This window comes from Bos taurus, chromosome 3 (genome assembly GCF_002263795.3).
Source record: "Bos taurus isolate L1 Dominette 01449 registration number 42190680 breed Hereford chromosome 3, ARS-UCD2.0, whole genome shotgun sequence".
In the NCBI taxonomy this organism is placed as follows: Eukaryota; Metazoa; Chordata; class Mammalia; order Artiodactyla; family Bovidae; genus Bos; species Bos taurus.
The window spans coordinates 91261388-91287594 of NC_037330.1; the positions used below are offsets into that span (position 1 = coordinate 91261388).

Consider the following 26207-nt stretch of genomic DNA (forward strand, 5'->3'; position numbering starts at 1 on the left):
AATTATTTTTCTTGTTGGAATCAATTTTAAGCAGATAGCCAGTTGCTCAGAGGCAAGCATGTCTTGAACGCCTGCTGTCATTCAGAGGATTCTCAAATACAAGTCTGCCCCCTCAGGGACTCACAGTCTGGTGTCAGATAAAGATCAGCAGTCCTGGGTTACTGCACAGTAATACCACAATATTGCTGATATGTTTGGATTCTGGCTAAAATACTCTTTTTCAAAAATCTTTTGATGTATGTTACCTGTGATAGTATATTTACTTGTGTATCTGTAGTTAAAAAGTAATTTTGTTTTTCAAGATGGTCCAATCACTGTGACTGTTTGTACCTTACTCCCTCTCATTCTCTTATCCTCAGAGAGTTCAACATTCCTATGGGGATTGCAGCGAGCACCTTGATTTCTCAGTGTCCAGGCTCCTTTATCCCCAGGGACCTCCTCCTTCCCTCTGCCACAGCTGTCCTGGCTCACCACCCTAGCCAGTGGCCTTGCCTCAGGCTTCACTGAGGCACAAGTCTAGCAGATGAGCAGCAGCGCCCACCATCCCCTGTCACAAGTTACACACCAGCCAGTCTCTTCCCATCTTCTTTCCTCCTGATCGGATGGAAGAAGTGTCCTCTCGCCTCTCAAAATGAATCTCTCTACATGAGCAAGGCTTCTCAAGGAAGTTGGTTCTTTATCATTCCAGCATCTTTATCTTCGAGAATTTTCTACCAGGTCACTGCTGTCAGCATACAAATACACTCTCGTACCTCTCAACTTAAAGCAGACCACAGGGAATTCAGAAATGCCACTCCTTTCTCACAGGGAGTTCGTCATCCACTGGCAAGTTAAGATCCAGAAACTCTTGGTCCCATTTCCCCTTCAGCTCTAGGTCTGAGCTGCTAACATTCATTTATTGGCTCATTTAGTATCTCCACCTCCCCTAGTCCAGTGTGCCTCATACAGCAACAAAAGCGTTCCTTTTAAAACAAGGTAGATCATGTTACTTCTCTGCTTAAAATTTCTTCAGTGGATTCTGATTGCTCATAATAAAACCAAAATCTTTACCATAATAGAACACAAAAGGCCTCCCTTGAATATGGCTTTGCCTGTGTGTTTCACTATCCTCCTATCTTAGCATTCACCGGCTTGTTGATTCCTTGAACACACTAAGCTCTTTGTTCTGCAAAGACCTTTTTGCCTGTTGTTCCCTCTACCTAGAACAGTTTCCCCTCATCTCTGCATAGCAAACACCCTCTCACCCATCAGATGGCAAAGAGGATGTTCACTCCCGACCACCCAGTTTAAAGTAGGTCCACCCTGTGGGTTTGCTCCTTTGTTTTGCCTGTCCCCTCTAAAGACGCCAGCTTCTTGACGAGCAGAAGCTATGTGTGTTTGATTCCCTGCTGTACACATAGAGCCTGGCAAGCTTAAGTGCTCAGTATGTGTGTGTACATACATGCATACAGTTCATAAAGAAAGAATAAACCAATGTGTCTTTCAAGCATTTTTGCCTGTCCTTTTAGAATTTACTTTAAAGATAATCTTTCACCCATTTTTCCAGCTCAATTCCAAAATATCCTCCCATCAGGACTCCTGAGTATTGTGTTAAGCAGTAGAACATCATAGACCCATCCATTTGAAAGGAATATGGCAAAATATTTATTTAACTCCCTTTTATGTTCAAGCAGGCTTGCTCTTAAATATCTCCAGAAAAACTCAGTAACTTCCTTTGATAGTGTGATTTGGTTTCTTAGAATTCCTACATGGTAAAAAGAATCTTAGTAAATTACCTAATCTAAATTTTTCCTGACATTTTTTAGAGTTTATTATATTTTGTCCCTTTCTTTATAAAACCCAATTACTCATCATTATCAGTTGCTCGGATTTCATTATTTGAAGAATTAATATTTTCTATTCTCTTTTTTCTCTAATTGGGTTTTCCTGGTGATTCAGACAGTAAAAAAAAATCTGCCTGCAACATAGGAGACCCAGGTTTGATCCCTGGGTCGGGAAGATTCCCTGGAGAAGAATAGCTACCTACTCCAGTATTCTTGCCTGGAGAATCCCATGGACAGAGGAGCCTGGAGGGCTACAGTCCATGGGGTCACACAGAGTTGGTCACAACTGAGCAACTAACACTTTCACTTCACTTTCACTTTTCTCTAAATACAATTTCTTTAGCACTTTTAATACAACTTAAGTTGTCAGTGTTACAACTAAAAGAATAAATATGCACTATATTAATACCTTAGTGAACTTGAAGAGGCTGTTATCTCAGATCAGCCCCTCCATGTAGTCCTCTTCAGGGTAAATTTTTAAGTGTAATTATAACTGTAAAAAATTAAACTAGAAGCTGTTGCTGTTGCTGCTGCTGCTGCTAAGTCGCTTCAGTCGTGTCCGACTCTGTGCAACTCCATAGACGGCAGCTCACCAGGCTCTCCCGTCCCTTGGATTCTCCAGGCAAGAACACTGGAGTGGGTTGCCATTTCCTTCTCCAATGCATGAAAGTGAAAACTGAAAGTGAAGTCACTCAGTCATGCCCGACTCTTAGCAACCCTGTGGACTGTAGCCTACCAGGCTCCTCCGTCCATGGGATTTTCCAGGCAAGAGTACTGGAGTGGGGTGCCATTGACGTCTCCGAAACTAGAAGCAAATACTGCTTTTAAATTGATCTAAAAAATTACTAACCTGAAGATTACTTTACATCTTTAAAAAAAAATTTTTTTCCTCTGGAAATTTTTAAACATACAGCAAAGTAGAGAGCCTGTACCCGTCCCCAGCTCAGGTTGTCAGCATTTGGCCAGTCATGTTTACTTATTCCTGTTCTACACATTCTCATACCTTTATTCTCTGATGTATTTTAAAGTAACCTTCAGACATCATTATTTCATTCTAAATTTTTCAGCATATATCTCTTAACAGGTTAAGGTAAAAACAAAAAAAAAATTGTAAACACTTTACCATCGTCACTCCAAACAAAAATGATAATTCCTTCATATCACATCATCCTATTATACACAGTCACGTTCAGATTTCCCCAGATGTCTCAAAAGTGTCATTTTACCATTGAATTTGTACAAATCGGGATCCAAATGAGCTTCCCATGTTGTATTTGGTGTGTATGTCTCTTCCTGTTCTTTTAATCTGTAATCGTCCGTATCCCCACCACCTTTTCTGTCATGCCATGTATTTGGGGTGAGACGGGTCATTCGACCTATAGAGTTGCCCGTATTCTGGATTTCTTTGCATTCTCACAGTGCTTCCTAGAAATGTCTGTGATAGGTAACGTGGAGCACCCCCATTAATGTTCTTCCCAAAAGAATTGTGCCTGAACCTAATCAGACCCCTAGGGCCAAATATTACAGAAGTAAACTCCCCTAGAGTTATCACTTAGAACCTTAGTGGATGGTGGACCGCCTTTGTGTCGGGTTCACATTAGGTAGCTAATGCTTAGCATTAACAGTTACCTGGAATGAGCAGAAGTGAAGCATCCTTGGAAAGCTCCTCTCTCGTCTTCCTATGGGGAGAAGGAGGGCAGGGCTGTCAGCTCATCCTGCCCTCAAGACGGAGACATGGGCAGCTTTCACTGCTGTGACTTGAAAGAACACCTCATCTGGGCAGTTTTGACTTGGGTCATCAAAATTATGTTGTATTTAAATCTTTCTCATGAAACAGTGAGAATTTTCTGTTAAGAAATATTAGAAATAGTTAAGTTCTCACTGTGCTGATTATAGTAAGGGTTGTCATGTCAGAGTGCGTGTATGAAGCAGAGAAAGGCTCACTGCATGTGGGAATGCATGCAGTTAGCTCGTTGCTCTAAGGTAGGTAGTTATCACTCTCACGCAGCCCCAGGGATACTGATGGTGCCACCCCTCCCCGCCACCCCCACCACACCTGAGGCTGCTGCATCTGCCACCTCGCTGTGCAGAGGGTTGGGTTAGGTCATGCCTTTTCAGCAAACAGTGTAGTGTCTGAGTGTAACACTGGGCGTATCGAATGTAATGGACATGCCTGGTAAGCCTTAACTGCTCTCGTTGTCGTCATCATAGGAGAAGAAAGGAAGGGAGCAGGGCCTTTTCAGCCTCACATGCTTTCAGGAGGACCACGTAATAAGTCAGAGTTGGGAGAGGAAAGGAAAGGGAAGTGAAAATCGGATGGCAATGTAGGTGAACAGAGGGTTTAGGAAGTACTGTGTTGACTGGGAACTCTTTTAACTAGTATCCTATTCTGAGAAATCGAAGGGGTGCCAGGGAAAATTACTCCTGAGTAAACGGAATTTATAAAACCTTAGGTTCTTTGCTTTTATATCTCTTGAAGTCCAAATTTACATTTATACAGATACTCATCTTAGGGGGAAAAAAGGAAGAAACAAAAAAAAATCTAACTTCCGAGTGCAAAGGTCTCATTTTTCCTCTTTCATCTTCTTCCTCTCTCACGAGGGCCTATGTGTGCCAACACTCAGGAGACTTGAACTGACATTTTGGAGTAATTTTTTCCTTGGATAGTAGACGGGACCCGTGTTGGGAAGGTTGGGTTATAGAAATCTGCTTGCTTTTTTACACCTCTTCCTCTCTCTGTTAGGATTTTCTTGTTGGAGTGCAATGTGAGAGAAGTACGCGTTGCTGTGGCCACAATCCTGGAGAAGACCCTAGACAGTGCCTTGTTTTATCAGGATAAGGTCAGTCTTGTTTTCTAAATACTGTTTACACATTCTGTTTTTACCAAATGTTTCAAATTGCACATAATAAGAAAAGAAGCCTAGGATTAGAGTCTGGTAACTTTCCACATAAAAATGCATGTTCCGTGAACTGATCAGTGCCAGGCTGGAAGGCGTTCTGTCCTCTCTTCCTCAGATCCCAGATGTCAGGGTAGGCTCAGAATTCACATCTGCTTTGATCTGCATCAGGGCTTTTTGTCTAGAACTCTTCCCTCTCAGAGTCTTCTCCCAAGAGTTTGTGCTCAGTCTCTGCATAAAGACCAGCCTGAGTCTGGAGTCTGTAGTCTAGACCAGCAGTCATTTTGAGCCACCCCTGGCTTTGTCTCTTTCTTCAGAAGCTGTGTTCATGATCTGAACCTTCATTTGGCAACGGACCAGACGGTGCCATCCATCCAGGGGCACTGGCCACAGTAGCTCCTTCTTTGATCTCTGTTATTCCCTAATCCTTGTTCCTGTTATTCTGAATTTCTTCCTCTTCCTAACCCTGTTTTCTGTAACATATTTTCTTCTAGTTCACAATTCCACACGCGCTCAAACAACATGGTATTTATTACCATTCTCAGTTTCCCCCAAATTTTAAGTCTTAGGGACATAAATGACATGAGTCTGATTATTCAATCTGTTAAGTCCTAGCAAATACAGCAGTAACGTCCCAAGTTTGCTGTTTCAAACAGCTGACACTACATGGAAAACTTTGAAAAATGTTGTATTCAGAATGAATTGGCTCCTTATAAACGTTGGCTGGAGGCAGTGTCTCAGGGAGCTAAATGTAAATTCTGGGAATTGCTGCTTCAAATTCAGCTGTTGGCTTTACTGTTCAACCCTGAGCAAGTCCTTGCAGGAGGCCGTTGGTGCAGTCCCAGTGCATGGCACCCAAGCACTTAGTTCCTTCAACATTCCTGAGCCGGGGCGCTCTATTTGCAGACAAGTTTCAGTCCAGGATGGAGAAGGAGGTCAGATACACTCTTCGGGAAGGACCTAGAAGAAGAACACTGTCCGTCTCAGTTCCAAGAATCCTAAGAAAGGGGAGGGAGGTTTACTCTAAGGCAGTGGCTTTCAGTCAGCTTAAACAGCAGAACCATTCTTCACAAAACCTTACTTGGTTGCAGAATATTAAAAAAATAAGTCATTGGGAGCTGCCTAGGACAGCTTAGATACTGTTGCTCTGAAGTACCCTGTGGAAGTTCTCTGAGATAGTTAACGTAAGAATGTTCTCCCGCTCCTGCTTCCTCCCATGTACCAACCCAGACAAAGGATAAAGGCAGAATCAATGCAGTCTACCTACAGATGGGGTCAGGCCACAGCGCATCACCCCACCAGCCTCTAAAAGCAGGACTGCAGGGGGAGGAAAGTGAAGGGAGTGGTGGAGGATGTAAACCATTGGCCTCAGTAAATTCCACTTGATCCTCAGCTGTTGTTATATTATGTCTGTTTCCCCCTTAATGGAAATGGTGCCACTTGCCACCCACTTTATATTGGAAAGCACTTTGAAATGGAATGCTACATGCATGGTAGATTTTACTGTATTTATAATGAGTATGACAGGATGGATGGGAATATTTCAAAAGCCTATGAGAGCCTTCTCCAGAGGAAAGGAACTGACAAGAGTAGTAAGCCGGGTCTCAATCCTCAGGTCACACATGGATTTCCAGGGACTTGTCCAGAAACAGTTGGGGTGGGAGGGGAAGAAGAAGCAATGTGATAACCAAAATGGTTTCTAAACAAATAAAATGTTTTTCAAAGCTTTCCATGAGGCGTCAGCGGGCTTTCAAGTAAGTTCACAGTTGAGTTGATATTACCGTTGTCATTCTGTCAGGCTGTTGCTCTCCATTTGCTCCATTGGCTTGGTTCCTAGCCTCTCTGCCTGTGTCTGTGTTTTTTATTCTTTGCATCTGTGATTATGTGAAGAAGTAGCAAAGTGGAGGGAGGGATTCAGACGTGTTTCCTCTAAAACCCCTGCCTTTTTTTTAAAAGACAGAAAGAACTGGGCTTTTTAGAAAATGTGACCATTAGGCAGTGGAACCATGCCCTTGAGTCTGAAGGCGAGGAAACAAAACTAGGCTTTTCTTTCATTATTTCTACAGTTCTACCAGTCTTCCTGGAAGATCAAATTGATAATTCTGTTTCTGCTCTCCAAAGCATAAATCCATCTGAATCTGAGACTGGATTGTATCAATCAGACTTTTCCTTTTGTTCTTATAGTGGTTTATTTCAGGTTAATCCTATTACAGATGTCCATCTTACATTCTTTTTCTTTATGTAATTTCTCCTCTAACCAGTTAAAGAGCCTTCATCAGTTACTGGAGGTACTACTTGCTCTGTTGGATAAAGATGTCCCCGAAAATTGTAAAAACTGTGCTCAGTACTTTTTCCTGTTCAACACTTTTGTGCAAAAGGTAAATGATTTTTTTTTCCACTAGGGATTTATAGTCTAAAGGAATTTTGTATATGCAAAACTTTTATATTGGTCAACATAGGACCTATATGATATAATTTTACAAGTGTTCCTTTTTAAAAATCTTCAATTGTGTGTTATATTACTTGTAAGAATCCAGCATAGGTAGGTGGGGGTGATTTCTTATTGTTGGAGCAAGAGTCTGCATTGAAATGAGGGGCCATTGTGCAGCCCCACAGGGCTGTTAGGTTTTCAACAAGTACTTTCTATATGTAAATTGTGGCATTTAAACACTTACTACTTAAAGCTTCTCTCTTGGCTGTATTTTTGGAATAGCTTTCTATCTGGATAAGAACATAATTTGTCATTCTGTTTCTTATGACAGCAGGGGATTAAGGCTGGGGATCTCCTTCTGAAGCATTCTGCTCTGCGACACATGATCAGCTTCCTCCTCGGGGCCAGCCGGCAGAGCACCCAGGTACTGCCTGCTTTTCCTTCATACAGACCAGTGACCTGGCCACGGTTTTGGTCATAGCCACAGTGTCTCTCTTTGTAAGTTTCATCAGAGTTCAGGTACAACAAGTGCTGTATAGCTTTGAAAATTCTTTGGAGTTTAGTTATTTTTACAGCCTCCTCATAGAATTTATTTTAAATGCCATAACCAGTGGGAATGACTAACTCAGACATCAGTCAAAGTGTCCTAGGAGGAAAAATGGGTTCTGCTCGGGGAATTCAAAAGCCTTCAGAAAGAGTGACACGGGTCCTCCTTCACTCACTCTCCGGGACTGTGAGCAAGGCCTGGTGGAGGTGCTTACCTGGGATGCTGTCACAGGCCATTATTCACATGTGAAGTTGAACCATTAAGTGCTGAGCAGCGTTGCTGCAGTTGTGATACTCATATTCAGAAAATGAAAGGGAAATGTGTTTTTTTTTTCCTACTATTTTTGGAATAGTAGAGTCAAATATATCCTCAAAGGACTCTCCTGTTTGAAGTTCCTATGTTGGTGTGTTTTTTCCAATCATTATATTTCTTCTGTTTGATAGATTTAAAATACATAAAATGTCAACATGCTGTAATGATAAATACTATGTATGGAGCAGTTATTATGTGCCAGACACAACCGGTTACTTTTCATGCTCTACCTCTGAAGTTCACAGTTCAGTAAAACAGGTAGTTTCATCCCCCTTCTTGGGCAAGAATTACAGCTGAGAGAAATTGTGACTCGTTCAGGATCACAGGACTTAAGCTCTAGTTTCCACTGTCTGTGATTCACTGCCTAGGGAAGCTTTCCTTTTTTTATTAAGGGAGACAGACTTGTCATTTAGGCCTCCTCTCCACTTCCTGTCATACCACCTAGCCACTCTGACTTCTTAATGTTGAAAACGGGACTTCTCTGGTGGTCCAGTGGCTAAGACTCCACACTTCCACTGGAGGGGGTACAAGTTCAATCCCTTGTTAGGGAACTAAGATCCTGCATGCCACACAGTGTGGCCTAAATAAATGCACTGACAGTAACTTGCTCTGTGTGCTGATATTATGTTGAGTATCAATTTTTTACTTCAAGCTTTTCCTTCTCAGGGGCTCCGTTAACACTGACGATTATTTTAAATTCATTGTAATTTAAATAATATTCAGTTTAATTAATGATGTTATATTGTATGATTAATATTGTTTTGCATTTATGGAGCACATAAGTTTGAAAACGTTCTCACCTTTAATGTTTCATTGGTCCTCCCAACCATGAAGTGGGTGCGGAACAGGTAGTGGGTAGGTTGTCCCCGTCCTGATACAAGGAAGTCAGGTAGAGAACTCGCCCACATCCGCACAGATCAGTGAGTGGCAGAGGGGGCCAGGCCTGCAGACCTCCAGCCTCACGGGCTTTCCCCACTGTACTGGTGCAGGAAAGTTACCTAGCACATGGTGAGAGCTCAGTGCCTAAATAGGACTGCATGATAGTATTTGTTGTAGAATACAAATCCATATATATCTGTGTTAAGCCACTCTTAAGTTGGCTTAAAACCTGTGAGTTTTCTGTCCTTTGATCTCTCGTACTGTCAAACATTGAGAAAGAATGTGGCTCAGAATATCATGCACCCACGCACCTCTTCCTTCCTTGTCCCTCGTTTCTCACCAGAGCACTAACGCCCACTTTATTTTCTCTGACAACAGATACGTCGGTGGAGTTCTGCACAAGCTCGAGAATTTGGGAACCTCCACAACACGGTGGCGTTGCTCGTCTTGCATTCAGATGTCTCTTCCCAGAGGAATGTTGGTAAGCTTCAACGCCTGTCTTTAGTATGTCAAGGAAATGCAGAGATGGTGAGTTTGTGAGCAACACGTAGAGAATGATAATGTTGGCAATTAAATGTATGTTAGTGGCTTCTCATTTGGCTATTTGATATTTGAGGGATGCTTAAAATTTTTTGTTTCAATTCATGTTAAGCTTCACCTTATTTTTACTAGTTTGTCACAAGAGAAAGTCAATAATTTATTTGGGGTGGGATATTGAAGCATTTAAAAACACTCTGGGTTTAAAGGCTACATCTCTACACTGATGGCAGGCCTTATCCTGACAGCACCACCAACAACAGCACCGATAGCGCAGTAAAGCTGCTCTACAGTCCTCAGTGTTCCGCATGTTGTGCCTCTGCTGGGGCTCTCAGTTTGTTGTGTTGAATCCCCTCAGCAAACCTGTGAGGTCGGTTCCCCTTCTGAGTGTGCGGGAGCTAAGATGGGGAGAGCGCGAGTAACTCCCACATCTCACAGCTGGTCAGAGGTGTAGCAGCCAGTGCGGAACACAATCCTCTGACCCCAGAGCCTATGGCAGGGTTTTTCACATCTTCTGACCAGGAAACTAGATTAAAATCACAGTGCATCCCTCTGACCTGGAGACACTGTTGGCTCTCTGAAGCAATGTGGGGGAACTCTCGTATAGTCAGACATGAGCTAGACTGTGCTTGCTAAATTCTGATTCACCAATCTAAAAGATGAAGCTACCTCCTCTGTGAGTTCAGACGGGTCTGCGAAAGAAAATTGAGAGGGAGCGTCCTTGCTTGTCTGGCGTGTAGGGTAACCCCTTCCATGTGAGAGATTCTGCTCAGCATTGGCAGTTGTGTAAGCAGCAGAAGTGCCTTGTCCTCGGTGTCTTCAGAGGCACTTTGGGAGTTTTTTTTTTTTCTCATTTTAAACTTCTTCGAAAGGATTATCTTGGGTATAAATCACTGGGAGTCTAGGGATTTAACAGTTAGTCCAGGGCATACACTGAAAGAGAGAGGAAGCCTTTTCTCAAGTCTCATGACTATGAGAGACGGCTGTACATGTTCAGCAGTTGGGTGTGTGAATCTTGAGGCAGTCGCCTTACCTTGTAGACGTCGGTTCCACGTGGTAACACGAGGTGGCTTTTTCCTTTGATTTCCTAAAGCTCCGGGTGTGTTTAAACAACGGCCGCCTATTAGCATTGCCCCCTCGAGCCCCCTGCTGCCCCTCCACGAGGAAGTCGAAGCCCTGTTGTTCCTGTCTGAAGGGAAACCTTACCTGTTAGAGGTATGTCCTTGTTCCACTAATGCCATTTTCCTTTTATCTGTTTTCTTCTTTTTGAGGGAAAAAAATACCTTTTGTTATTAGTTGTATTTTGTATGTTACTCTCGTATAGGGGAGTATAGTTAAGAAGCAATTATTTCAAATTAGTTTTACTTCCTGTATGTATGTCAGAAAGAAATAGGCAGCTGAAAAGAATATTATTTGTCCACCCTGCAACTAAGAATTGGGCCTCCAGGTCCCAGGAAGAGGTATATGGCACACACACACCACCACGGTCCCCCGCCGAGTCACAGTCACTCCATTTATTATCAGAGGGTTTATTCCCAATCTTGTGTGTGTCCTTGGTCCTGAAATACTACAGCTCTGAAGCATACGGGTTTTTCAACCTCAGGAGTATAGAAGTGAGCTCTTCACAACCTCCTGTTGAGGTCCCTCTCCCTTCCACCCAGAGCTACTGCACCTTAAGAATGTAATCTTCCAATCCTTGTTCTGTAACTTGACTTTTATATGCATGACTTGGTGAACATAATCATACTAGTTTTTATTTACATCAACAGTGCTGTGCTATATCTCTTTTTTTTTAAGCTTAACGTCATGTATTTTTTGGACCTATCAGTGGTTATTTTAATGGGGGAGATCCCCTTTTAAAGTCTGATAAAAGTTACTGATAAAAGTGAGAAAAAGGTACACATTTGCACAAATTGTGTTAACTCTCAGACAGACTCAAACTATTTTGAGGCAGTGTTGATGGTCCTTCATCTGAGTAGATTTCAGTGAAAGTCGGAAACAGCGTTTTAACAGGGAACTGTGACAAAAGAAAGACTCCTCTTCTACCCTCACTAGGTAATGTTCGCTCTGCGAGAGCTGACGGGCTCACTGCTGGCGCTCATCGAGATGGTGGTGTACTGCTGTTTCTGTAACGAGCATTTCTCCTTCACCATGCTGCATTTCATTAAGGTAGGACCTCGTGAACACCTGTGGTAGCCTGCGAGCCTGCAGTTGAGACCTAGGAAAGCATTTCTTCTGCTCCCAGGCGCTTTGCTTCTTTTAATAACCTTAATTGTTTTCCTAATCATAAAAATAGTATAGACTCATTTTTTAAATGAATAAAAAAAATGCAGAATCTCACCATTTATGATGATCAGCATGAATATTCTCTCACGTTTCCTTTTTATTTTCTGTGTGTATATTTTAACATAATTGGGATTTTATTGTCTATATGATTTTTGTGCCCTCTTTTTTCAATTGACATTATATTTAATGATATTCCATATCATTAAAAGCTACCTGAGTGTATTTCATGTATCTGTCATGTATCACAATTTACTCAGCCATTCCCTTCCCAGTGAGGCACATTTGCATTGGGTGCAATTTTTAACTATTAAGAATAATACTTTAATGCTATGGTGACCATTATTGTATAAAATGGTTTTAAAGTTTCAGGTTATTTCCCCAGTCCACATCTAAAAAATCAAAAGTAGACTGATTTTTCTCACCTTCTGAAGTAGTAATATATGTAGTTCATTATGAAGCTCTGATCAGTGTGTAGTAATTACTTATGTTTCATTTTCTGGATGCCAAGCACAGTTCCAAGCGTATTTGGTATTTAACTCATGTAATTCTCTAGCACATAACTCCTGTGAGGTGTAGATACTGGAATTGAAGGTGCTGAAGACACCAGTGCCACACAACTAGTAAGTGGCAGAGGGGGAGTTTGAATATCAGCAGTGTGGCTCCAGGGCTGTGCTCTTACCTACTGCCTTGCTAGGGATTACTAGAAAAACCTTTAAGCCTATGCATACCATTTTTATTCATTTTTAATCTTTTAATTTTTAATTCCATGGAGAATACATGACTTCATTCCCTTTGTGAAAAAGTATGCAAAGTCCATCTCGACCATCACCAGCCAGTATTGTCACGTCGGTTACGTGTCTTTCCACTCTTCTTTGTGTGAAATTACAAGAGATATTTTAGTTTGCCCCACACCTTGCCTGCCCCAGGATCTGTAATAGTGATACAGGTAGTGTTAACAAGTGGCTGTGACCAGTGGGTCATGCCTCCAAGCTCTATTAAAGTATGTTTTGCCCTCAGTGTCTTCTGTACAGATCTGCCTGTATCAGGGTTGATTGAGACCTCTCTTTACTGTTTACTAATTATATAACGAAGGAGAGTTTCCTCTTCCGAAAAACAAGAGGAAATTTGCCCAGACCTCACAGATTGTGTAGATTCCATGAGGCATGATACATGCAGTACTTACTTAGTGCCACACCCGGCACCTTGCACACGCCCTGTCATCATGCAGTGTCCTCTCCCACTGCATGCTGTGTGTAAGGTTATTAAAATGCACAGGGCTGTGAGTTTTCTCAGCCTTGCTTTCTTCATTTAGTGTGTCTTGGCAGATTTTTCTACTTCCTAAGCAGACTTTTCTTATATTTCACTTACAGCGTATTGATCTCAGAACACTCTAATTAGCATTCTCATAGCTACTCAAGAATAGTCAACAAAACAGAATAAGTATAAATGAAATATAAGTACAAATTGAGGCCTGTTTAGTGACTAAAAACCCTCTCCCTTCCTTTCTGCTTCTTTCCCTTTCTCCTTCCTAATTTCATAGTGAAATATCATGGAGGGTTATAGCAGCGAGGGTTGTGGTATTGTTTCAGTCCCCAGACTTAGCATTTGGGGAACTGAGACCCAGAGAAGGGAATGACTTGCCCAAGGTCAGCCAGGTGGTGGTAGAACTTAGGCTGGAGTCCCAGCACTGTTGATTGCCACTCCGACCTGCTTTTCACTGAAGACTTACTGGAATCTTTGTGCTTTTAAAAAATATTTCAGAACCAACTAGAAACAGCTCCACCCCATGAGTTAAAGAATACATTCCAACTACTTCATGAGATACTGGTAAGTCATGAATGTTTTGATTCACTTGCATTTAGATATTTACTAGGCAGCATGCATTTGCAAATAAAAACTGTATGTCCTTGTGTTGCTTTTGCATTCATTTGGTCTGCACTCACCAAGTCCTCTTCACATCACCCATTCTCCTTGCTTTAACTGATTCAGAGGTGAGTGGTAATAAATTTCGTTATGTTTAGTGAAGGAGCTAGACAAGGACACAAGCAATTCTAGTGCAGAAAGCAAAGGCTTTACTTACCATGCACAGAAAATGGTGCTCAGCTCAAGGGTGATCTTGTGTGAACCTCGCAAGAACCAGGAGAGGTGAATGGCTGGCTCTGCAGCCTGTCCATGTGCTACTGAAAATATCTCTATGAGCCACGGAACTGAAATGTAATCCACTATAAGGTGCAAAAGGCAGGGGAAAAAATACAACTGCAGTCAGTGAAATAAGGTATTATTAGAAGCTGAACTTAGAGAAGTGGAGTGACCTGCCCAAGGACATCGTCAGTAACTGACAGTCAGGATCTGAGCCAGGTGACTGGCCGTGGAGCCTGTGCTCTCTACAAATGCCTGGTTTGCTCAGTGACTGGAAGAGGTAGGACTAAAAGGAGTGGAAACTGGTGGGGCTTGGGGAAGGAGCCCAGACCAGACCAGGAAGAGTTCCAGGTTCCAGTGCCTGTGGACTTTTTCCCTGGAGGCCAGTGGTGACACACTGGTAGCCAGGTTCCACCTACATGTCTTGTCTATTTGGCCCAAATTGTTCTGTTCTTTAATTTCTGGATGCCAACCTGTCTTCAGAAATCAGGTCATCTGGCCACCCTGGTCTGTTTCCTGCGTGCTCCAGCCACCCAGAGCAGTGACAGCATGTCCTTTCCGTGAAGCTTGTGGTCTCCAGTTCCCACTGCCTCAGCACTGCTGTTGTCTGCCACGTGGCTCATTTCTTACCATCTCGGACTCTAGACATTTAAGTCAGTAACTTCTGCCATCAGTGATGGACACCATGGAAGGGTTTGCGGCAGGAAAGTGATATAACCTGATTTATGTCTTAGAAAGATTACCCCAGCAGTTGTCTTAAAGGATGGGCTAAAGAAGGAAGCAGGGTTGGAACTGGAAAACCATATAGGAGTCTGTGGCAGTAATCTGCGTGTACAATACCAAGGCTTATGCTAAGGAGAGACCAGAGCAGAAGGGGCTAGGGCCAGAACAACAGGTGTTTAGAAAGAGAATCAGTGGAATTTGGTGACTGACTGTGAACCAATGAGAGAGACTAGCCCAAGAACTATTTAAAATAAAGAGCGGGCGGTGGGATGGGGACTGGCTTCCCTTTAGGTCCCTGAGGCCTTGGCACAGGGTAAGCATTTAATAAACACTTTTGAATATGGAGATACATCATGGGTGCCATTTCTAAAATGCCTGACTCTCTGGTCCTTTGCCTCCTTTTGGTCCTAGCGCTTTTGTAAGATCATTGCTTCTCAGGACTGGGACTGAGTGATGTTCATCTGCTCAACAACAGACCCGCTTAGTTTATTGAATTGTGCACGGCTCAGTGTCAGGCGTTAGAAGTACAGCAAGAGTGTGCCATAGATCCAGCCTTGTGTGGTGTGGCATAAATCTCCACACATGGACTTGTAGAGCCTGTATTATATCAAAACTTTTTCACAGGTTTTTGCGAACCGTAAATCTCTTATCTTTGGGATAATGAAATACATGTCCTTATAACCCACAGAGAACCCTAGAGTCAGTTCTTAAGGGCATGTATTAGGAAATGTGTGGATCTTCAAATACTGCTTAATATTTTTTTATCTTTAGTTTGAAATTTAATATATTGTTGAAAATATGGCAATGACATATTTGTTTTTGGTTTTACTATGTTAGTAACTATAGTCCCTTGAACAAGTTATCTTTAAAGGCACCAGTGGCTGTAACACAAGTTTCTTCTTTCATTTACCAGCCTTTGTCTCCTGCTCCTCACAGGTCATCGAGGATCCCATACAAGTGGAGCGAGTCAAGTTTGTGTTTGAGACAGAAAACGGATTACTAGGCAAGTATGGCTGCCCTGTGAAGAAGTGCCTGCAGTAAAGGTGCAGAGAGCCCATTGTGCCAGCCGGCCTCTCCTCCCCAGGGTCTGCCTGGCACACTCTGCCTGGCATGGATTGCTGAGGAATCCAGGAGTTGCCTGGTCAGGCCTGTTAGACTCCCTCAGTCTAGTCAGGAGATTTAAAGCCAGAGGATCTTACCACCCTGAACACTCCTGCTTTTCGTAAGACAACAGCTTGAGGTCCTTTTACTGGGTCAGGTAAGATTCAGGGGTGCTATGACTTTCTTCAGCAAGCTAAAGGTTTGCCACTTAACAAGAAACCTTTCTTCCACTCTGTAGCCATTGAGGTGGGAAAAGACTAAAACCTTACACTCAGAGTATTGTCAAGCTCATGAAATGCAATTTATTTTTTTCTTTTAACCTGTGATATGAATGCACCCAAATTTTTATTATCTGCTCATAAAAGTTTTTTGACAGCCTTTTCTTTTTCAGAAGGCTAAAGTGGTTTAATGAGCTATTTCTTAGAAAAAGTTTAGTTAAAAATAGTCTTATCCAACTCCCACCATCCACCTGTATTCCCAGTTAACTTGAGTCATTTTAGACATTGCTGTGTGTTTAAAAGAAGTTTTAGTATCTCCTTTTATTGCAGAAAAGAAATTCATGCTTAAAATGTTCTGCAGTTACAACATTCTAGACCACTGCTTTGAAATGGTGCTCTCTGCTCTGAGCAGCACCCAGGCTCTCTGAAACTTACAGACCATACACGTCTCAAGGGCAGGGAGCAGGCATTACAGTCATCCCTTGGTAACCATAGGGCACTGGTTTCAGGACCCACTTGGACACCAAAACCCATGGATGCTCAAGTTCCATAGTCTACCCTTCATATCCATGGTTCTGCACCTGAGGATTCAACCAGCCACAGATTGTGTAGTGTACTATATATATTTATTGAAAAAAATTCACATACAAGTGGACCTGTGCAGTTCAAGCCCATGTTGTTCAAGGGTTGCCTATATTTTTCTTTAAATGCCCAAAGCACAGACCAGTAAGTATTTGTTGAAGTGAAATAGTACCATAAATCTCCATTTATCACACTGAAGTATTTTAACTGCTCTTTGTCAGTATTGCAGTGAATGGAAAACTTTGCAAGTCTCTAGGTGAAAAATCAGCCAATATAAATTTTAGTTCTTTTCAGTTCTTCTGAAAGTCAAACCTTCACCACCTTGTATTTTTCTTGAATCCTACTTAAAGTAGTGTTTCTGTCCATTAGAACTTGGAGAACCCTGTTAAGTCAGCATACTGTGCTTTGGTTAAGCTCCTCGTCTGCTTATCAAGTTTGCTGTGAATGTTCAGAACAGCAGCGCTGCTATTACCTGGGCCTGCTAAAGTTTAGTGCTTTATTGTTAAACTTTCTTCCTTTATTCTTCAGCTCTGATGCACCACAGTAATCATGTGGACAGCAGTCGCTGCTACCAGTGTGTCAAATTCCTTGTAACTCTTGCTCAAAAGTAAGTATTGACTCAAAATGCAGTTGAGTAAATGATGTTTTTAGTTACAAGTCAGATATGACTCAAGAAAAAAATTCCCTTATTTTGGTACCTAGGGAATCTGAGCCAGCCAGGGCACACTTGCTTGGATGGTACAGACAATTATTCAAACAATTTCAAAGAGACGTAAAAGGGGAGCATTAAAAGTAACAGATCTTATGGGATCCAAGGGCGGGGAAAGTGCTAAGCTGACAGTTTGTGCAGGAAGGAGAGGAGTCCAGGGCGGGTTTAGGGACCTCAACAGCAAGAATTCATGAACTATCACTCAAGATACCTTTAGTTACCTATCAGCTGTGTCAGCTTCTAGGTCCCCACTTTCAAAACAGTCTCTCAAGAGGCCAAATCATTTAACAGCTACTTAACCCATGAACCCAGGCACTGTGTGAAATATCGCCTATATTCTCATTTAACATTTTCAGCAATCTTAGGAGGTTAGGTGCTGTTACTAGTCCCATACCATGGGTGGTTTAAGTGACATGCCTGCCGTCAGAGCTAGGACTCGAGCACAGGCTGACTGACTTCAGGGCAAAGGTTCTTTTCTCCTTTTATTTAATTGTGCTAAAATATGTGTGTGTTAAGTCACTCAGTCATGTCCAACTCTTTGCAATCCCATGGACTGTAGCCCACCAGGCTCCTTTGTCCATGGAATTCTCCAGGCAAGAATACTGGAGTGGATTGCCATTCCTTTCTCCAGGGGATCTTCCCAACCCAGGGATCGAACCCAGGTCTCTTAGATCTCCTGCATTGGCAGGCAGGTTGTTTACCACTGGCACCACCTGGGAAGTCCCTAAAATATACATAACGTGAAGTTCACCATTTTAGCCATTTTAGGTGTACAGTCCAGTGGCATTAAGTACATTATAGCGTTGTGCAGCCATCACCATCACCATCATCTATCTCCAGAACTGTTTTCATCTTCCAGAACTGAAATTCCATAGCCATTAAATAGTACTTCTCCACTCCTCCTCCCTCCAGCTCCCAGCAACCATCCTTCTACTTTTTGTCTTCATGAATTTGACTGTTGTAGATACCTCACATAAATAGAATCATACAGTATTTTTCCTTTCATGACTGGCTTATTTCCCTTAGCATGACATCTTCCAAGGTGTATCCATGTTGTAGCGTGTGTCAGAATTTCCTTTCTGTTTAAGGCTGAATAACATTCCATTGTATAGATATGTATATGTACTGCATTTTACTTATCCATTCATCTGTCAGTAGATCCTTGGAAAGGTTCTCAATGAACCTGAATTATTTGCAACTTCAGCTCCCCTATTTATTTATTATGTTGGCCCACAACAGATCAGAGTGACTGCATGCTAATCCAAGGTTATTTTTTTTAATTGAAGTATAGTTGATTTACAATATTGTGTTAGTTTCAAGTGTATAACAAAGTGATTCAGTTAATATTATTTTTTCAGGTTGTTGTGTATTATAGGTTGTTACAAGATACTGAATATAGTTCCGTGTGCTGCACAGTAAATCCTTGTTTCTAGTCTATTTCATATATAGTAGTTTGTGTTTGGTAATCCCATACTCCTCTAACTTACCCCTCCTTTCACCCCTTTCCCCTGGTAACCATAAGTTTGTTTTCTGTGTCTGTGTGTCTGTTTTTGCTTTGTATATAGATTCTTTTGTATTATTTAAGACTCCACATATAAATGATACTAAGTATAATATTCTCCAGGTCCATTCATGTTGCTGCAAATGGCAATATTTCATTTTATGGCCACGTATGGAGAACATGACAACCACTCCAGTATTCTTGCCTGGGAAATCCCATGGACAGAGGAGCCTGGCGGGTTACAGTCCATAGGGTCATAAAGAGTCATACACGACTGAAGCAACTTAGCACATGTGTGCCTGAGTAATATTCCTTTGTGTAAATATATATACATCACATCTTCTTAAACCAGTCTCTGTTAATGGACACGTAGGTTACTCCCATGTCTTGGCTGTTGCAGATAGTATTGCAGAGTAAACATTGGGGTGCACGTATCTTTTCAAATTAGAGTTTTTATCTTTTCAGGATACATACCCAGGAGTGTAACTAACCCAGGATCCCAGGATTACTGAGCAGACAGCACTGCCATCACTGAGTTTTACACTGAGCTCTCTTTAGCTTAATTTATTTTGCTGCAGATTTTTCCTGATTCTTAGCTATCCTTGGACTTATACCAGAATGAGAAATCTGTTGGGATTAATCTGCTGCATTTGAGCATCCTCAACAGATTTAAATGAGATCTCCATCGAAATAGTACATGAACACACATTTTCCAGATGACATAATATTGTAAACACAGATGGAGATCATCCTGCCACAATTGTGGGTTCGTTAATGAGGCTTCATACTGACAGCATGTCGTCATAATGACATAAAAGGCTAAAAGAGTGGTATTTCCAAGTAGTGTTGGGGCCACATAGCATATCTGATGCCAGCAAACACCAAGCCCATATATTAGTAGTGTCTTTATATGTACTGCCATATCCTGCACATATCCCATTTCATTACATATGTTAATGGCAGTCTCCCCATCGGTACTATCTTCAAATTAGGACAGCTTCTAGGTGGGCAAATACAAATGGAAAGGGCTCCAAAAGCAGGTTTTAAATTGTTTTTCCCTCATATCATTCTTTCTTATTTAAATTATAAAAATTAAAGACTAGTTTGATTTTATCAAGAGGTCATTTATTGTATACCTTAACATTACTAGAAGAGAACATGGGCAAAATATTCTCTGACATAAATTGTAGCAATGTTTTCTTAGGCCAGTCTCCCAAGGCAATAGAAATAAAAGCAAAAATAAACAAACGGGACCTAGTCAAACTTACACATTTTTGCACAGCAGAGGAAACTGTAAACAAAATGAAAAGGCGACCTACAGAATGGGAGAAAATATTTGCAATTGATGCATCCAACAAGGACTTAATTACCAAAATATATGAACAGCTCATATAACTTAATAACAACAACAACAAGAAAATCAAAAAGTGGGCAGAAGACGAAAAAGACATACAGACGGCCAAGAGGCACATGACCAGGTGCTCAGCATTGCCAGTTGTCAGAGGAATGTGAATCAGAGTCAGAACTAGAGCGAGGTATCGCTTCACAACAGTCAGAATGGCTGTCATTAAAAGTCTACAAATCATAAATGCTAGAGAGGTTGTAGAGAAACGGGAACCCCTCCTACACTGTTGGTGGGAGTATAAATTGGTATAGCCACTATGGAAAACAGGATGGAGGTTCCTTAAAAACTGAAAATAGAGCTACCATATGATTCAGCAATCCCACTCCTGGACATACATCCAGAAAAAACTGTTGAAAAGATGCATACACCCCAGTGTTCACTGCAGCACTGTTTTACAATAGCCAAGACATGAAGCCACCTAAATGTCCACCAACAGATGACTGGATGAAGATGTAGTACATATAAACAATGGAATATTACTCAGCTGTTAAACAATGTCATCTGCAGCAACACGGATGGACCTAGAAGTCATCACACTAAGTGAAATAAACAAAGACGAGTGTCATATCACTTATATGTGGGATCTAAAGTGTGATACAAAAGAACTTATTAAAAAAAAAAAGAGACATTGGAAACAAACTTATGGTTACCAAAGTGGAAAGGAGGTTGAGGAAGGATAAATTAGGAGTGTGAGATTAGCAGATGCAAACTACTGTGTACAAAATAGATAAACAACAAAGGCCTACTGTATAGCACAGAGAACTGTCTTCAGTTTCTTGTAATAACCTGTAATGGAAAAGAATCAGAAAAAGTATATGTACACCAGAAACTAACTCAACTTTATAAATCAATTATACTTCTAATTTTTTAAATAATGAAGAGGTTATTTATCAAATGTACAATTTGTTGTGGCTAATTTTGTTTGTTATTTTTCATTTTCCAACCTTGAGTTTTAGTAGAACTGAGTGGATGAGTTAGAGATAGATAAGAAACTTTTCACTACATATTTACCTTTTACTGCTTTTTGAAGTTTTAAACATGTGAATGTATCCAAAGCAAAAGAAAATATAAATTTCATATAAAGACAACTGAAAGTAACATTTGTGTTTCAAATCTTAAAGTGCTATGTATTAAACAAGAATATTTGCAAAGAAGGCATTTGGCTAATAAAAATTTCCTGCCATCACCAGGTGTCCTGCTGCTAAAGAATACTTCAAGGAGAATTCCCACCACTGGAGTTGGGCTGTGCAGTGGCTGCAGAAGAAGGTAATGAAGTTTTTAACTTTTCTGGTTATTTCATGGGAATCAATAACAACATATCTTATCAGGAAATAAAATCTCAGACTTGATTTGGAGACTGTCAAAGTATTTTCAGAGTTCACACAGTTATCACACAGTTGATACCTATCTTTATGCATGTGATTTATATCTTAATACATTTGTCTTAATTTAATTTATAAAAAGGTAAGGATGATTATTTAAGAGGTAGTATTTTAGTGAACTCTTAAAAGCAGAAGTGCAGTCTTATCAAAAAGAATCTCTTGATGTGGGAGAAAGTCTGAGTCAATTTATACACTATTCTATTTGCTTTTTATACTGTAATATGTATTGATAGAAACTGTAGATTCATGTGGGCTTATTTGTCATCTCTAATGGCCTTTTTGACCTTCCATGTCAGATGTCAGAACATTATTGGACACCACAGAGTAACGTCTCTAATGAAACATCAACTGGAAAAACCTTTCAGCGAACAATTTCAGCTCAGGTGAGAGTTGTCTTTTGGTTTTGTGTGGATTGAAATCCTTTAGTTAGAATTTTTAGTGTGTTTCTCAGAAACTGCTGTCTCAGAAAAGAGGTATACATTAAAAGTGAGTAAGGACTGAAGACACGCTTGATTTTTCTGTGAAAAGGCCGCAAATGAGTTGTTGGCCTGGAAGGAAAGCAGTGAGGGTCATTCAGTGTGGCTCCACCTGCCACAGAAGTTGACATGAAGGCACCGCCCCCAAAGGTCAAATGAAGGGCGGCCTCGGTGCCCCTGCCACTGCACACCCTGACTTTTCCTGTGCTTCAATCTCTGGCAGGACACGTTAGCATATGCCACAGCACTGCTGAATGAGAAGGAGCAGTCAGGAAGCAGTAACGGGTCGGAGAGCAGTCCTGCGAACGAGAATGGAGAGAGACACTTACAGCAGGTACATCTGTAGGGCAAGTCCTGGGTGAAAGGGCAGTGCCCGCTCTGAGGTTTCCCAGGGACAACCTCAATCATCAAGAGAGAAAGGAGACCCCAGCTCCGCCCTCGGGAACCTCTGCTCAGGACTCATTCTCTGTGCTTAGAAAGCAGAGCGGCCGTTGCACCATGACATTTATCCAGGCTTTGGTCTCAATCTGCTGGCTGTTCTACTCAGCTTGGAGAGCATCCTGATAAAGCCCAGTTTGCAGATATGGTCCTTCCAGATTGTACTTCATTCTGCTGGGTTACAAAAAATTACCGCTTTCCCCTTCTGCTCTCACCAGCCTTCCTAGAAACACATATGCTTGAAAAGAAGGGCCTCATGTCACTGGAATCTGTGTGCTTGTCAGGGGCGTCAAATTTTTAAGTATTTTTCAATACTAATCACTATAGTAGAAAAAGGAATGAATTATTTATTGAACACTTACTATGTAGAATAATGCAGCAGGTTTAAATGTAATGACATGTATCGTTTCTTCCCTCCAGTCCATAACTTTCTGAAAGGCCTTCGCCATAATCTTTGGGATCCTGGTAATAACCAGTGAGGTCGCTGTTCCCCTGATTTCACAGAAGGAAACTGACACTCAGCATAGTGATTTGATTTAACTCAAGGCCACATTATGCCTCTAGGCAAGTCACTAGATTGTTCCTGTAACTCAGTAAGAACACAGAAATGGAAGCTCTGCATAATCAAGAATTGTCAAATATGAGGTCAAACATGTTTTATGGCCCTTTGATAAACATTAAGTAGTTAAATAAGGACATGTTAAACTGCAGAACACAAGTAAGTCAGTCGACATAGGAAAACTTTTTTCTGTTAACTTTACTAAGTATATATTTATTCCTTTCATTTCCCAAAGGGTTCTGAATCACCCATGATGATCGGTGAGTTAAGAAGTGACCTGGATGATGTGGATCCCTAGGGGCCGTGCCCAGCACGTGACGAGCAGTCCTGTCATGGTTACTGGATGCTCAGCACCTTTTTGAAATCAGAATCTCATTCTTGAACCCTTTAGCAGAGCCCGGAGGCTGGACTGGGAGAACCTACCATGAGGGGAGGAGCCCGTGTTTTTAAGGAACGCACTCTCAGCCCCCGGGGAAGGCCTGGGAGCTGTTTGGCAGTGGGAATGCTCCAGCTTATGGAGTTCAGCTTACCTGGGGCATGGTCCACGTGTGGACTGACACTTCTGTACAGATTTTAGGAAGTAAAACTGGTGGCAGACTGTTTTGTTACACACACATACAGGAGTGAGTGAAGATAAAGCTGTTGCTTTCTCTATGATGCTACAAAAGAAATTCCTTTGGTTTTTATATTGAAAAAAAAAAGCAAGCTGCCTTTAGATATATGGGGGCAAATTTTTAATCTTGCAGTAACATTGAATAGAAATATCAAGTTTAAAATGATGTAAAAATATGTGACAAAAATTCCTTTTCACTGTAAAATAGTAGTTAAAGAATTCAGTTTACACAGACCTTTGTATTTAATATGTCTCCCTATTTGTATAGAATTTCAGGTGGGTCTGGATGAGAGCCCTGGGCATAAACTTGGATCTTAATGAAATGTTACCAGGATCAAAAATTGGGAAATTAAGCTCTTTAAGGTATTTTTCTGATAAAATTGAGATTGAAAGAGCAATTAAAAAAATGCTGTGTTCTCTAGAAGTATAGAGTGCATTCTTTGACATCAATCACTAATTGTTCCCAAAACAAATTTTACAAAGAGCAAAATAAAAAGCACTTTAAGATATGATTTTATTTAGTTTGACTTCATAAAATCTTTTTAATGCTTGGAGACATATTGAATAAACTGTAGTCTTAAATCATGTGACCTGCAATCATTTGCTTTTGCTGGAAATTTAATTACTAAAACCCTTGGTACTGGTTGTATATGAAGTTAAATATTTGAGTTGAGAGACACTGCTTTGTGAGTTTCTGGACGTTTTACCGCAGAGAAGGAATAGGAGACTTGATTTCTCCTCATCATGATTGACTGACACTGAAAAGATATGGATAAGAAAGAACTCACAAGCCACTGAACAACCACCCATTTAGCTGTGTTTCCCAGGTCTTGGCGCCATTCACTCGTTTCAGGTTCGCTGCCAGCCCACTCCTTTTTCTGGAGTGGAGAAGGGATGCCGACATGGTTCATATATTGTGTACCTTTGGGGTTTTGAGTCACTGCACACATTTTCAATCCTGTTTCTCTTTAGTTGCGTGCTCTGCCTTGTTCTGTGCTCCCACGCACAGGACTAGGGGAGCCTCTGGAAGCACTGAGCGGCCCCAGTCAAGGGTCTGCAGAGTCAGAGAGGCGCAGAGGACGCATGCCAGGGCTGACAGCTGCTCCTGCCGCGCACTGCAGACTCTGTGGCCTCACCGCCGAAGGTGCAGTTACATTGCGGCCAGGCTGCAGTCTGTAATTGCAGGACTGGCCAGTGGTGATGTCTGTCAAAGACACCAGCTGGGTGGAGGGCCAACACCTCAGAGCAGAGCTGCGCCCCAGAGAAAGGGCCGGAGGTCCTTGGCAGATTTTATGTGGTTCTGATGTTCTTGCAAATTTAAATGTGATGTTTTAAAGTGGATTTTTGAGTCCGTGAATACCCACACCCTGCTGCCCCCCCACCCTCTCTCTGCCCTCCTCCTCACAAAGCGACCCCGCGGGATGTGACCTTGAAATGCCAGCCACGAGGATATGGCGCTGGCAGCTGCACTCAGGAGCCCAGATTCAGGAGTGAAATTGCCACTTCTGTCCCTTATTTCCTATGGAAACAATGCCTTCCACAGCCCCCAGCACCTGCTATCCTCACAGTAGCGTTCATCGGGACCAGGACTACCCGTCGCTGACACGAGGCTCCTGGTTGGTTTTGCTCGCGTTGTTGCTGCAGTGAACATCACTTGCCCTTTGCCAGTAACCTTGATTTCCCCATGGCTGCAGTCTGCCAACCTGCTGATGACTTTTTTTTTAATGTCATACAACAAAGTGACAGTTACGACAGGCTTACCTTGGAAGAGGTTCATTTTTACTGCCAATCTTTTTGGATGAAGATGTTTTTATAAATCTTTCAAAATGGTCTGCAAGTCGAATAGGAATTGCACAACTAAACCCAATGCTGTGTGTCCTTAAGAAGCTCCCTTCATGAGATCCTTCTTAGGATGGCCAAGTCAGTCCCTTAGAGACGTCCTGGGAAAGAAAGCAAAGGAGCCTTCGGACAGGCATCCCAGCCTGTGACTTCCCTGGAGCCCACACGTGGGCCCAGAGCACATTGTCACCAGACTCACCCTCTCTTGCTCCACCCTCCCTGCAAACATCAAGGTGTGTGCAGTTACCTTTTGAGCTTGGAACAGGCAGACTGGAATTTTCCTCTGCTACCTCTTGTGTACAAAATCTTGTTTATACAATTTCAAAAAGAAGTAGATAAACTAAGGAAGAAACTTCATTCTAAATTTGGTTCACTGAGTGGCAGAGTTCTTAGCTTCTAAAGGTATAAAATAAATTTTTCAAAAACAGAGTTGGAGGCTCACTGACATTTTTCTGTGTATACCAGAAAATGGCTGTGGTTGGGGGAGGGGTGCCAGGGGCCGGTGACCTGGAAGGAAATAGTGCCGATTCCTTTTCCTACTTTGTACCAATGATGTGAATAGGGTCCATTCTTTAATGATAAAGGGCAGTGGGTCTTTTTCTAAGCTTTAGTCCCTCTGGATATCTTGACCATTTCAGGATTCACTTGCAAAGCTGGATAAGGATGTGCAGAGCTCAGACCAGTGGCCTGCAGCTGTCTTCCCCTTAGCTTTCAGGCATCCCTGCGGTCCCCAGCATAAATCACATCCCTGATCAAGCTGGATTTCTTGTTGGACCCCACGGGTCTCAGCCTTACTCCTGATGCCCTGCC

The 26207-nt window shown here is 41.9% G+C and overlaps 1 protein-coding gene across 4 annotated transcripts in view; it reads left to right on the forward strand.

The window, feature by feature from the left end:
• The window catches only part of USP24 (ubiquitin specific peptidase 24), a 155942-nt gene extending 130116 nt beyond the window's left edge, over positions 1–25826 (forward strand). For 3 of the 4 annotated variants that reach the window (XM_024990127.2, XM_002686388.7, XM_024990128.2), the window contains 13 exons: positions 4567–4663; positions 6982–7098; positions 7483–7575; positions 9268–9370; positions 10520–10641; positions 11482–11595; positions 13474–13539; positions 15511–15577; positions 17004–17082; positions 21281–21356; positions 21769–21855; positions 22172–22282; positions 23181–25826. In XM_024990127.2, the coding sequence (XP_024845895.1) occupies positions 4567–4663; positions 6982–7098; positions 7483–7575; positions 9268–9370; positions 10520–10641; positions 11482–11595; positions 13474–13539; positions 15511–15577; positions 17004–17082; positions 21281–21356; positions 21769–21855; positions 22172–22282; positions 23181–23243 (1195 nt within the window). In that variant the 3' untranslated portion in view covers positions 23244–25826. The remainder of the gene's footprint in view (positions 1–4566; positions 4664–6981; positions 7099–7482; positions 7576–9267; positions 9371–10519; positions 10642–11481; positions 11596–13473; positions 13540–15510; positions 15578–17003; positions 17083–21280; positions 21357–21768; positions 21856–22171; positions 22283–23180) is intronic. The other variant, XM_024990129.2, reaches the window with a different exon arrangement.
• The last annotated feature ends 381 nt before the right edge of the window (positions 25827–26207 follow it).